This window comes from Nelumbo lutea, chromosome 6, assembly GCF_056320005.1.
Source record: "Nelumbo lutea isolate HS-2025 chromosome 6, American lotus-T2T, whole genome shotgun sequence".
Taxonomy (NCBI): domain Eukaryota; kingdom Viridiplantae; phylum Streptophyta; class Magnoliopsida; order Proteales; family Nelumbonaceae; genus Nelumbo; species Nelumbo lutea.
This window is the reverse complement of record NC_142689.1, coordinates 2,260,517-2,274,082: the sequence shown is the minus strand read 5'-3', so window position 1 is coordinate 2,274,082 and position 13,566 is coordinate 2,260,517. Positions and strand designations below refer to the sequence as shown.

Below are 13,566 nucleotides of genomic sequence, written 5' to 3'. Positions count from 1 at the left end.
TATATATATATATGCAGGCCGGCAGCTTAAAGTATTAGGCCAAGTCCCAGCCCTAAAATTTGTGGGCCTGGGCCCGGGCCAAGACTGAACATAAAACATAGGCTTAAGCCCGAAATGATCACACCCTAGATGAATGTGGGATACTGGGATGTGCCTAGGGGTGATCATGGGTCGGGCCTGAAACATAAGCCCTAGCCCAAGTCTATACGAGCTCGGGTCGGGTTGGGCCTGATTCCAAGCCAATGTCACTCATATATAAAACATTACATATTTATATATTAAATGACATAATATGCATATAAACTTATTTTATACACTGCATAATATAAAATATTACATATAATATAAATTATATATGTCATGTAATAATATTTATATATAAAATATATAATATAATGTAAAATAACATGTTTACATATGTATACATTATACACAAAATGTGTAAGTTTAAATATATGCAAGTAGCCCGGGCCGGGATTGAAGTCTTAAGCCCAAGCCCGGCCCTAAAATTTGCGGGTCTAATGTGGACCAGGGGCCAGGCCGGGCTGAAATGATCACCCCTAGATGTGCCCTATCTCATATATCATTTTTTTAAGTTTGTTGAATTTAATTGAACAATAAATCCTAAATGAGAAGGATAAATATCATCTTTTTGAGTTGGAAAGGCCGTTAATGCCAATATTCATTCATCGACATAACTCATAAATAATGAACTTAGCAATACAAGTCTAACAAATGTTCTAGTTAAATATCGTCTAATGATTATGCTGATTTTGGGCATGACAACTTTTAACCAGAGTCCCGATTACCAAATGGCAAGTTATGGACCATGGGGCCTCAAACCCCATCGCAGATTTACAAGTACTGTTGTGTTCCCACATGCAAAAACAATATCAAATCTTCTTTTTTTCTTCTATAATCAGCACCCAGTAGAGGTGTGATCTATTTCTCACACAGGAGCCACACATCGACCTCACAAGCACAACCCATCATGCATTGGAAGCATTTTCCATAAATAATAACACATAAGTACGGGAAATATTCTCAATGCATAGTAAGATGTGGTTTGAGGCCTGGGGCAGTGTAATTAATGAACAGACACTGCTTGGGTGACGTGGGAACTAATCTTTTATTAGTATTTGGACCACTATATTAATGATTGTTGATTGGGAATGGATGGAACATTAGCTCTTTGGTGCCAATTGACGTCTAGACTATAAAAGTTAATCAAAGTATTGGCATTGATATAAGGTTGTATGTTTCTATCCTTTTTATCTTTAATCTTATTTACATGTATTCATGTATGTTGATGTGGATATATATGGTCGGTTCGTTGGATCCTGATACGTGGTATCGATCAGGGGTATTATCGATTAGCAAGTTTTTATTAAGGGCACTTGAGTAATTCCTGCCCTTAATGGTTCATCGAGCACTTAATGTGGACGCACATGCTAGGTGCATTTAGTCTTTGATTAGTGACATGGAGTCGTCATCGGCCAAAGCCCCTTCATATCCCCTTACGTGACCACAATACATGGAATGCTTACATGCCGTGCATTACCCCCTTACTAGGCAACTCCAACCATAAAAGTGATGAGAGGTGATTTGGCCCTCCAATGACATGATGGTGTTGGCACCTCAAAGTAGTCAGACAACATCTTAGCACCACGTAAGTAAACCTCAAGATCACCTCAGACACTTTGTTCTTGCCTTGACAACCTCGGCAGGCTGGACTGCGAACGACCCGGCAAGACATCAGGTCGGCGCAAGAGGCGACTTGTTTCTGTCGACCTAAACCGAGTTCACCTAGCGACCTGCCCGACATGCTGGGTGGCCTCCCCCATGAGCAAGTTGTTGTCTTTGAATGTCCTAGGATCACGACGCCATGTCGGAAGAGTCGATTATCACCCCACCTGCTTAGGGCACAACTAGATAAACGCTACCCGCTTATGCAGAGCCCATCTCCGGGCGTGAAACTGCCTCCAAACCAGATGGGTCAAAGATCTCAAATGTGTTTTGTAAGCCCTATGGTAGCTTGCTTATATAAAGGTATCTCCATTCAAATAAAAGGTACATGCGATTTAGCTCTCACAGTTCACTAGCTCTCTAGTTCTCTCACTTTTTAGATCTCTCAAAACTCTTCGTTGACTTAAGCATCAAAGTGCCCACCCCGAATCAAGCAATCTAAACACCCTGATTTGCTCTTCTTGCAGCTCGACCCAATGAACTCACCAGCTCGACATCTGAGCTGTCCTCCAATTGGGAGTTATTAGATCGTGCATCATCAATTAGCGCCATTTATGGGATACGCTACACAAAAGCCCTGTTGCCACACTCTCCTTTTAACTACACCTTCGATGGCATCTTCCAACAAGGCCCATGTCAACAACGTCAATAACAACACACATGTTGATGGAGCAGCCACAAGGGACAAGACTAACATGCCATGCACATTGAGGTCCCCTCTATCACTATTGGGCAGTTCATTGTGCCCTTGACCTTACCAAGCATCCCTGTTGTGTAGAACCCTAACCGCCCTCTGCTCACTATGAACGCACCTCTTCTACTTAAGAAAGTTGGAGTCACCAGAATGCATACTAAGACATGACCTAAACTTTTTTGAATAGAAGATGCAAGGATTTGGGACTATTCATTTTTTGTCAACATTTGGATGATTGATAAAGAGAATTAAATGACACTCAAAGGGCATTTGCATTTTTTCAAATGCCACTTAACGGATTAACAGTAGATACTAAATTGGCAAGTTTTGAAAGTTTGGATACTGAATTGTCGCGCTTTAAAATTTGGGGACCAAAGTGGTAGTAGGCCCAAAGTATAGGTACTAATCGAGAATTTTCCCTTTTTTTTTCTCCAAATCTTCCCCATTTCATTTCTCCATATCTGTTCCTTTACCTTCCTAGTCTCAAATTTGCCTTTGTTTCCTTTTAAAATTGTCAATCATTTTGAGCATCTTCAACATGAATCCAACATCTTTGATCCCTTTCCCAACAAATTTTTATCGCACTATCTTGGCAACTCACATGTTCAAGGCAAACTTGCCTAAGATGAAGACGAAAGAGGTTAAGTGTTGGTTGAGGATGGAAGGATCGCCTAGATCAACAATGTGAGGAGCTGTGAGAATGAGGTGAAGAACAACATTAGGATTGCATCTAATGGAGTAGTGGCAAGTTCCTAAGGAGATTCCAAACCTCTTGTTATCAGAAATTGCAAAGGTTGATCAAGCGAGAGAGGCGATGGAAGATGGAATGTTGACTGTATAATCATGCCAAAGGATGAGGTGAAGAAACACAATGTGAAGTTGATTGAGATCTTTGGTTGAGTCTATTGTCCACAAAATAGATAATCTGACTACTATATATATTTCCCTATTCCTTTTTTTTTATGGTTTGTAAGGGTGGTAAATGGTAGGAAATTAGAAAAAAAATTGTAATCCCATCCATGAAAATGCAACATATTGATGAGAAAAAATTGTAGGAAAAAATTGTAATCCTATTCCAAACCTCTTGTTAAGCAGGTCTCTAAAGGTTTCCAATCCAAATTAGGGGTCCGTTTGGTTCATAGTCAGAATCGAAATCGGAATCAGAATCAGAATGATCCATTCCCATAATCTGTTTGGTTCAGATAGAAATGGGAATGGGAATTAAAATCAGTAGGAATGGGATTTCATTTCCAAGGGAGAGGCAGTGAATGGCAATTCCCTCAAATGGGAGAATGCCATTCCAGTAGGAATGGGAATGGAATTTCGATTTTGCCCAGTCAAACAGTTAGAACCGAAATAGCCCATTCTGATTTCGATTCCAGACCTCTATTCCCACAAACCAAACAGGACCTAAAATAAATAAACAAGTTGTGTTAGGGAGATGGAGTCCATAACATTCTACAACTTTCTTAGAGATGGCACAACGCACATTCCATTGGTTTATTCGTATGCATTCTATATGGGCATCATAGTCTGTGATCTATGGGGTCCTTAGTCTTTAGTTTGTACGTGAATTTTTAATCTCTCTTGCAAATAGGAATTAATTTCTTTCTTTTTGAGGTCTATGGGATCCTTGTTACACTTGGTTGGTGATTCATGAATTCTTCCCATTCTTTTCTCTATCATTGAATATGAGAAATGTCATTTTGGTTGAAACAAAACTGCATTAATAACTTGCTTCAAATCGGAACCATCTTTCTTCCCTCGTGTTTTTGACTCCAATAAATTTTTGTTTTTGGAAGTTTCAGGGTGGGTTTATTCAACACTGGATTGCTTCGAAGTTCAAATTCAAATTGTCTGTTTTATTATTTTTAATAGTTTTATTCGGTGGCAAACTTTTTCTTTCTCACCCCGACCCCAATCCCTATTGGGAATAAAAATTGTTTTTCACCCCATCCTCGATGGGGGACCCAAATCCCCAAAATTTTTTAGTTAGCAATATTTTTTGAAAAATAAATCTATTTAAAATATAAATAATATTTTAAATATATTTTGATATATATATATATATATATATATATATATATATATATAAAATAATATAAAATAGTATCATAATATATATTTAATATATAATCGGGGTCGGGGTGGAGTGGCGACCTCATTCCCCATCCTTGACTCACTTGGGTTAGGGAAATCAAGTACCCATTGGGGATGGGAAAAATTGCCATCCCTAATTGGAAGTAGGGCTGTTCACGGGTCGGGTTGGGTCGGTTTATTGAGATTTTTTCAACCGACCCGACCTGGTCGGGTTACCTGAAATTGAAACCGAAACCAATCTTATGTTAAGCAAAACCGACCTGGTCGGTTTGAGTCAGGTTGGGTTGGTTTGGGTTGGTTTCGGCTCTAAGTTCAACCATGGTAATAAATTGATATATTGGAGAAAGAAGACTGAAATTTGATGTAAAAAATGACACCTAATTCTATTAGAGAAAGAAGACTGAAATTGGCAGGGGGCGGACCAAGTTAGAATATAAGTTATCAAGAAAATAGAAAATCAAACTGTATTAGAGAAAGAAGATTGAAATTTGTATATTTCAAGAAACCTAATAATCTAAGTAAAAAATGACACCTAATTCTAATTGTAATTGGTTGCCTATTTGGTGTAAAAGACCATAAAAACTAAGATCCTTAGATTCTTTTCTTTAAATTTTTCCAAAAAAATTAATTGTCTAGTTCTCTTACAATACTTGCCATTAATGTCATTCCTAACTAGAAGATTAGAAATTAAGTTAGATTGTAACTATGATAGAGTCAACTTAGTTAAGTAGGAACTAAGTAGGTTGTAAATACTAACTAGGAACTAACTACTAACTACTAAATTGGTTCGGTTCGAGTCAGTTTCGATTTTCACATATGAAAACCAAAACCGACCCGAACCATCGGTTTATGATTTTTTACAACCCGAAACCGATCAGTGCTAAAGAAAACCCGACCGATTCAGGTTGGTCGATTTGGTCGGGTTGGGTCTTCTTATGAACAGCCCTAATCGGAAGGTTGGAAAAGTGAAACAAAGAGAAGAGGATAAATGTTCTTTAGGGTCCCAAGCTATATGCGGATTAGGGTATTTTAGTAAATATACCTAAGGGTAAAACTGGCATTTTAGAAAAAGTAATACATTACGTGAGCGTTTTTTTGTTTGAAAAATAATGAAAGGGAGGTATGAACTACTGGAGAGGTTTTTGATACAGCTAAAACACAGGGGAGGTTTTTATGACTATCAAAAAATTTAGGGGAGGTTTTTATATTTTGCCTTTATTGCTAAATATTTATGAGTTATTATTTATGTAAACCCCTTTTCAAAGCATGGTTGGAGATTGAATCGTTGTTTAAATAAGGGATCATAGCTGATAAGAGCAGCAACTTTTAGGTTTTAATATCAGTAAAAATAATTTTTTTTTAAATAATTTCTAAAATGGAGTAACCTTTTTTTAAATATATAAAAAAAGGGTAAAAACTGTTCATCTCTTTCCTCCTTGCACCACCGAACAAAATCTCCCTACATCCGTATCTGCATCCCAAGGTCATCTTGGCACTTTGCTGCCTCCACATTTACTTTCTCCTGGAAATCATTCTCGCCATTGTCGCATACCTGGCTCGTGCCCTGCTTGGTATGGAGCTGGAAGCACAGTTCAAAGATCCCTACCTCTCCAACTCACTACAGGATTTCTGGGGACGAAGACGGGAACATCATGGCCTCCAATATCTTGCGCTCCACCGTATACGAGCCTACGTGAAGCCTCGCCACTCGAATAACGGGAAGGAAGTGGGCCTCACTACCTGCCATACTGGCAACGTTCGTGGTGTCGGGGCTGATACACGAACTCATCGTCTTTTATTTGGGGCGTTTAGAGCCCACATGTGAGATCACGTGGTTCTTCATCCTCCATGGGTTCTACTTAACATTGGAGATCCCGGCGAAAAACGCTTTGGTGAGCTAGTGGCGGTTACATCGGGCTGTTTCGGGCCCATTGACAATTGCATTCGTTATGGGCACCAGCTTCAGGCTCTTCTTTCAGCAATTCCTGAGGTGCGGTGCCGACGTTGGGGTGCTGGGGGAGTACGCTGCCGTGGGGGAATTCGTCAGAGTGATATTCGTTTTTTTTTCAAAGTGGTATCTTTTCACGTATTGAGCGCATAGTCTATACCGGAAGCAAAAGGCTTCGGATTCCGTCGAAGCTTTAATCGCAAGCTGGTTCTACAAGCAGAGAAAATTGTCTGGATTATTTCAAAAGAACTCATAACAGTCTGCTCCAAACTCAGATGTAGAGAAGAAGAAGAAAGAAAGAAAGAAAGAAAGAAGAGGAAGGAGGAAGAGGAGAAAAGAGAAAGATAGAAATTGTTCGATAGTCTGAAGGATAAAGAAGATCAACAGTGTTTTTATCCATTTTTTTCTATATTTTAAAAAAATTATCCAATTCTAAAAATTATTTAAAAAAAATTATTTTTATTGATAATAAAACTCTATAGAAGTTCACTGGAGCAGATTTCATAATAAGAACAGATCGCCAGACGAAATAAGCTCACCATTGAAACTAGAAGCCACACGCCCTAATTTCAGACTTCCAGTAGAGAATTAAGATTCAGGGGCTTGAGTCTTGAGAAGAACTAGAACCCGTTCCGACTCAATTATTAGACTCCATCTCTTGCCTACGAGAATTCTGCCCATATCTACCCACAACACATTACCCCGTGAATTAGGAACATCTCCCCTGTTATATGATAAATAGGAGCCATGTGTCGCTGCTACATTGTGTGGGTAGACATAGGGAGAGTTTGTGTGGGCAGGAGATTCGGACTCCAACTGGAGTTGGGATAAAACCGATCGGTCAGTTCCCTTCTTTCGGGTGGATATACCCGACTCGTTGATAGCCCTAGCTCGCAATTACTTTTCAAATTTGAAAATCTTGAACGTTACTCCATTCATTCCCCCTCCCCCCGACCCCCCACCCCCCACCCCCCACCCCCAACAAGAACCCAAGATTTTAGCGTTCAAGTCATAACTCTTACGAAACCCTATCGACGACAAGACGAAACCCCAACGTCGACCAGCGTTAGATCGATTTTATCTATCTAATTCATTGATACCCTATCAGAAGAAGCTGATCAATGGAAGTTTCTGACCGAGAGCTGCAAGCAGTTGAAGAAGATCACAGTAAAAATGGAGGATCTGAAACTGAGAATTATGATTCAGATGACTCGGAAGAAGATCCAACTTACGACATTATCGAAGAAACTCGCTCAAGTTTCTCAAGGTTTTCGATCAACAAGACAAAGTCTCGGTTAGTATTGACTATACTACATCGTTATAAAAGTCTTATCATGAGCTGAAACCAAATTGATTTTTATTTTTTTAATAATGTGTGCAGTACTGTCCAGAAGAAGATGGATTTGGGCAGTGAGGATGAACTGGATGATGCTGAAATAAAGGTGCCCGAACTTGAAGAGAAAGACGAGAAAAGCTTTGAAAAGGTCCAAAAACTCATCCAAGGTTAGTCAAATTATTTCTTCTGTCATAGCGAAAAAACAGAAGTTCTCATTTCCTTCTTTTTCATTTATTTCACCAGTATTTAGATACAATCAACTCTGTATTCCTTGTCACTTTTATGTGCTTATCATGACAAGTACACCAAAGGTGGCACTATGGAAGTTGTTAAGCCCATTTGATGTTTCTGTTGGGATTTACTAGGGTTCTTGGGATTTCAGAGAGTTTACTGTTTGATTGGGTGGAAGTAGAGAAACGTGTCTATGAGATTACATGCCTCATCATCATCCAAGCCTTAATGCAACCATATGGGGGTCGGCTACATGAACCCTCTTTAGTCATTCTGTTATGTTTAATGCCATATCCGTTGTTAAATTAGGGTTTAGATGCCTATCAATTGATGGGAAATGATATTTGAACGTTTTTCTTTTAGCAGTTTGTGCTTATGCAGCAAAGGATGAAGAAAAGTTCAATTATAATGTTTTGATCAATTTCATTGGAATTTGTTCAACGTAATGATCATTGGATTAGAAAAGGAAAAAAAAAAAACTGAGTTCATATAAGGAGGTTTCCAGTTTCCACTGGAATTCTCAAATAAACAATTTTTATTTTGTTCACATTTTTTGTTTATTTCCTTTTAATTGATGCTAGCAGCTGGTAAACTGGAGAAATTAAAAGTTGAAGATTGTAAGGTGTATTTGAGGAAGAATGGGCTCAGATTAACCGGCAAAAAGGATCTTCTTATCCAGCGCATCAGAGAGCACCTTGAGTAATATTTTTTTCTTCATTGTTTTAATTATGACCAGTTATAATTATCCTGCCCATCAGAGATCACCTTGACAATTTTTATTTTCCACTGATTTTCCATTTGCTTTCTCCAATAATGAATTTCAGGATAATGGATGGGGGTGGTGAGAAGAAGTACCCATTATCTAGCTTTGTGTTGAACTGTAAAGGTATTAATCTGGACCATCTGGTACATAATTTTTATCCTTCAATTATTAAATTAAAGGAGCATGTCTTATGATTCCTTTTTCGTATTCAATTATTAAATTAAAATTAGTTATACTCTAATTTTAAGTTATGTCTCATCCATGAGGTACAGACCTGACTGGGGGAAGAAGTCAAAATGATCAATGGGGGAAATGTTAGCTCTATTTGTTATTTCTGCATCATGTTATTTCATCCTCAAAAAAAAAAAAAAAAGTTACAAGTACATGATCTGTTATAGCTCTAAATTTCTTTTACTTTATCTTTTTCTTGCTTTTGTCTTTCTTTTAATAATGTTGTGCTTTTATACAGGAGACGCATGCACTGGAGATGTGGTAATGTTTGAGCAAAATGTTTATGAAATGTAAGCTTTTGCACCATTAGCTGATGAAACTTGAAATTCAGTGCCCTTAATTAATGCTGTACCATTAGCTAAAATGGAATTTAAAACACATTACCTTTCTCGACATTACAAATATTTCACCACTAGAGTGTCATTTCCCAATTTTAGCCCTGTCTATCAGGGCCTTGGGAGGGTTTAATTGGATTTGAACCTAACCTTTTTGCATTTTTTACACAAAATGGCCAATCTCAAGCTCAAAGCTGTTCATACTCTTCTCACTCTTGTCAGCCTCCTGAGTTTTTCCCACAGCAAATAGCAATGACCCGTACCAATGTTGCATTGTCCACATTATGAATGATGTTTTAATATTCTTGAGTCTCTACTAAACAAGGGGGACATTGCTTGGTGTAATGTTAAAGTCCCGGGCTCACAAGTATGAGAACATGGGTTCAAGTCCGCCCCTCCCAAGACTCTAAATTACAGGGGTGAACATCAGGTAATGGTTCTTTGTGTCTCTACCAAACACAAATTTGATATCTCTATTGAGTTTGATCCCCTAAATTGATAGGTTCTTGCATATCACCATTGAGTTTGGTCCTGAATGCTTAAACTAGAGATCAAGCTTCAAGTTCATATCAGTGATCACAAACTAAATGCTTTCTCCATCCGTATTTTTTAAACCTACCATGGCATTCTTCTTTTCAACAGATTTTGGTATTGTTCAGGATGATTGTATGCAGCTAAAAACTCAATTGTCACAAGTATAATGCTCTCTTCACCTTAATGTCTTTAACTAATTGAATTTGATCGGATATGTTTTTGTTTTTGGGCAGTGGTCCATAAAACCATATTTGACAGATTTATATAATCTGATTAAGTAATTTTCAGTATATGTGGTTTGGATTCAGTAGATTGGTCCTGTAGAAAAGAGATGTGCGTTTCAGTAAAGAATTCATGTCTGAAAAATATGACTTCACATTGTTGCCTAATTTCTTCTTTGTCTGGTTTTCTTAAAGTTCCCCTTCTCTTTCTGTATTTTGGTTTGTCCAGGTATAATATAGCATCTAGGAGTGCCACAGGTCCTTCTATTGGTACTAGGACTGTTGTCGGCCGTATCGTGAAAGAAAGCTATGGTGCTGCCAAGCAACAACACACCTTCACGGTTAGATTGATGTTTTCCCATTCATGTTTCAAATGAAGATTTTAAGAGTTCCTTTTTCATGTTTATTGAAGATTGAAGTATCTCAATCAATTAGATAAATAATACTCCAGTTAGATACAGTGTTTTAAAAGGCGTACGCCTGGAGGTGCGCCCAAAACGCCCTGAGGCGTACACCTCTTGCATTTTTTTCATGAGGCATGCCAGAGGCGTATGCCTCTTGCACCTCATGCACACCTGATATGAAAATACTTAAAAAAAAGAAAAATAAAAAAAGGAAAGGAAAGGAAAGGAAAAAGAAAAGAAAGGGAAAGAAAAGGAAAGGAAAGAGAAGAAAAAAAAGAGAAAAGGAAAGAAAAGAAAAGGAAAGGGAAGGGAAGAAAAGACAAGGGGAAAGAAAATGGTTTGCCCCCTGCCCCTTCGGCTGGGGGGCTTCGCCCCCCACTTCGCTCGCTCGCCTTTGCTTCGACAAGACCCCCCCTTTGAACTACTATTATGCATCTTTATTCTTCTTAATATAAAAGATTTATATTAAAGATAAAGAAAAAATGAGATCCCCCTTTCCTCTTCATCCTCCTCCTAACCCCCCTCCTCTTAAAAAGGCTTACGCCTCTTGCGTTCTGAATTATGCCTCACGCCTCTAGGTAGTGGAACGCCTCGCATCACGCCTCCATGTTTTAAAACATTGGTTAGATGAAAAATAGGTTGAAGTTGAACTTCTGTTATGGAGGGTTACCTTATGTTATTATATCATGTATAGAAATTTTAAAATTTCATTTTACTGTGTATAAATTGCTGTGTTTGATTTCTACGATCAGATTGAAGTGCTATGGAGCAAAGGGGTCAAACCACTCCCACTACTTCATCCCCTTCTCATCAAGGGAAGGAATCTCTATAAGCTCAAGACAATGAGGCAGGTTGGTTGGATCCAAAACAAAAATACGTGTTTACTTGCATCCCTCTCTTTCAACTTTTTTTCCCAGTTGCATAACTCTTCTATGTTAATAATGCTGATCATCCTGCAAAAATTTAGGTATGGAGCAATGAAGAGGAAAGAAGGAAAGTTTTGCTTGAAAAGCATTCAAGAGGTTCTATTGCTAGATCCAAGAGAGAGGCTAGGATTCAAGAGAAGGAAACAAGGAAGAAAATTCGAGAGGGTCAAAGGTGATTTTTGTGAGCTTTGTTTTTTATACTTTTTCCGTTTCTTGAGAATCTAAGCCATTAGCTTGCTAGATTGAAAATATGTACCTAGTTTAGTAAAGATACATCCTTGGATGGCCTCTGTTCAAGTTACTCTTTTCTCTGTGGAAAATGAAACAGCTATAAAACCCACTGTATGCAGCTCAACTCAACTCTATAAAGCATTAACCCCAATTGTTTGTCGTTGGCTTTTGCCCCAAAATGTTTCTACCTGTTATTTAATTTTAAAAGGTGTCAATTGTTTCAATTAATGGATTTAATTTAGATTGCCAGAAATTTATTGTTTCTATCAAAATTTCCCTACTTCATCCAGTCCAAGCTATTTTACATTATGGTTAATTGATTATTAGCTGCTAAAGTTGTCTATTTTAAATCCACAGCATTGCAAGAAAGGAGACCGGCACCATCCAGAGTATACAGTCTCGAGAACAGCAGCAGCAGCCCCACATGGGAAAAATTAGTCCCCAAGAGCAACCTCCAAAATCTGACTTCATTGAGGTCATCCAACATCAGTGTGCCATCCCCCAAAGTTTCACTGGGATCTTCCAACGTCAACCTCAAGCCACTCCTACTGAACCAATGGGCCTCCAGAACAGACATATTAGAGACCAGCGGACTACCAACATTCCTGACATCCAGAATCAGCAGAGTAAAGGATTTCCTATTGCCAGCAGGCAGCACCCACATGCAAATGAGCAACCATCAGAGAGGTTCCATCACAGGCAGCCATTGGCAAGCTTGAATTCTTATTTTCCCCAGAGGACATTGCAGAGGCAAGGTTGTGTGCAACTGCAGCCATGCTGGTTCTATCCTCAAGGGAGGTGTCGTTATGGAGACAGATGCAAGTATTTACATGATTAGAGAAGCCTACATTGTGAGGCGGCGTACAAGGAGAATTTCACTTGTTAATAACCTACATGTTTGTTTTTCTATTTTGAGGCTGGGAAAAACGAAGGGAGTTTCACTTGTTATATATAGAATGTTTTTAGAAATTAAAACTTCTTCAGCTGGCTTGCTGAATTTTTGGTATCCATTGAGATCTAACTCCAAAGTTGGACCTCTTGAATATGTTGTGTGGATTCTCTCTGAAAATGGATAGATCGACTTCTAATGAGACCAAAGGAAAGCTTTTGGATCTCTTCTGAAAATGGAACATTATTCGTTCCTTCCACTCTGTTTGTTTGCAATGCAAATCTAAACCAGATACAAATTTTGCACCTGGTTTGGTTATGCATCTGCTTGTAACTATGATTTGCACTCCTACCTGATGCAAAATTTCTACTTTCATAGTTTCATTTGCATTAGTTTTTTATCTCAAAACTGATGCAAAATTTGCAGCATCTTCTTTCTACCCAATTATCTCTCAAATGAAGTGGGGACCATAGCATTTTGCTTCCTACCTCACCTCCAAACAAATAACCCTCTTACTACCTCCGTTTTCTGTCATAAAGTGGGGGCCACTTCATTTTATTTCTCATAAACAAACAATAGAAAGCCAAATCTAAAGCAAAAGTAAACCATAATTTACACTCAGCCTATTTGCACTCCCATACATTTTCACGAGGAAAAAAACAAGGGAAAATTCCTTATCAATGCCCTGTACTTAAGGGGTTGTCTCAAGTCAGCCCCTGAATTTTAAAATGTGTCTTTACAATACCTGAACTTTCAAAATCTGTCTAATAGGTTCCTGCTCTTAACAGCCCACCAGATATTTGTATCACGTGATGACATATGCCACTTAGAACTTTTGAAAATGTCAAAACTGCCCTTGAAAGAAGACACTGTTTATTGTGTGATGACATATGCCACTTAGAACTTTTGAAAATGTCAAAACTGCCCTTGAAAGAAGACACTGTTTATTGTGTTCTACTTTGATACTGAAACGTTAA

At 38.3% G+C, this 13,566-nt stretch overlaps 1 protein-coding gene and 1 pseudogene across 1 annotated transcript; both read left to right on the top strand.

Annotated features, from left to right (window-relative positions):
- Positions 1–5,954: 5,954 nt before the first annotated feature.
- LOC148846790 (acyl-CoA--sterol O-acyltransferase 1 pseudogene) lies at positions 5,955–6,819 on the top strand (annotated as a pseudogene).
- Positions 6,786–12,708, top strand: LOC148846789 (uncharacterized). The gene is made up of 9 exons (XM_088952107.1): positions 6,786–7,782; positions 7,870–7,991; positions 8,640–8,754; positions 8,880–8,941; positions 9,288–9,339; positions 10,369–10,480; positions 11,296–11,394; positions 11,511–11,641; positions 12,058–12,708. Exons 1-9 carry the CDS (start codon positions 7,610–7,612, stop codon positions 12,536–12,538), a joined length of 1,347 nt encoding a protein of 448 aa, XP_088808233.1. The 5' UTR covers positions 6,786–7,609; the 3' UTR covers positions 12,539–12,708.
- The last annotated feature ends 858 nt before the right edge of the window (positions 12,709–13,566 follow it).

Coding starts and splice junctions, on each gene's coding strand:
- LOC148846789 (XM_088952107.1), top strand. CDS start 7,610: ATGGAAGTTTCTGACCGAGAGCTGCAAGCAGTTGAAGAAGATCACAGT. Junction 8,942..9,287: donor CTTTGTGTTGAACTGTAAAG/GTATTAATCTGG, acceptor GCTTTTATACAG/GAGACGCATGCACTGGAGAT. Junction 11,642..12,057: donor AAAATTCGAGAGGGTCAAAG/GTGATTTTTGTG, acceptor TTAAATCCACAG/CATTGCAAGAAAGGAGACCG.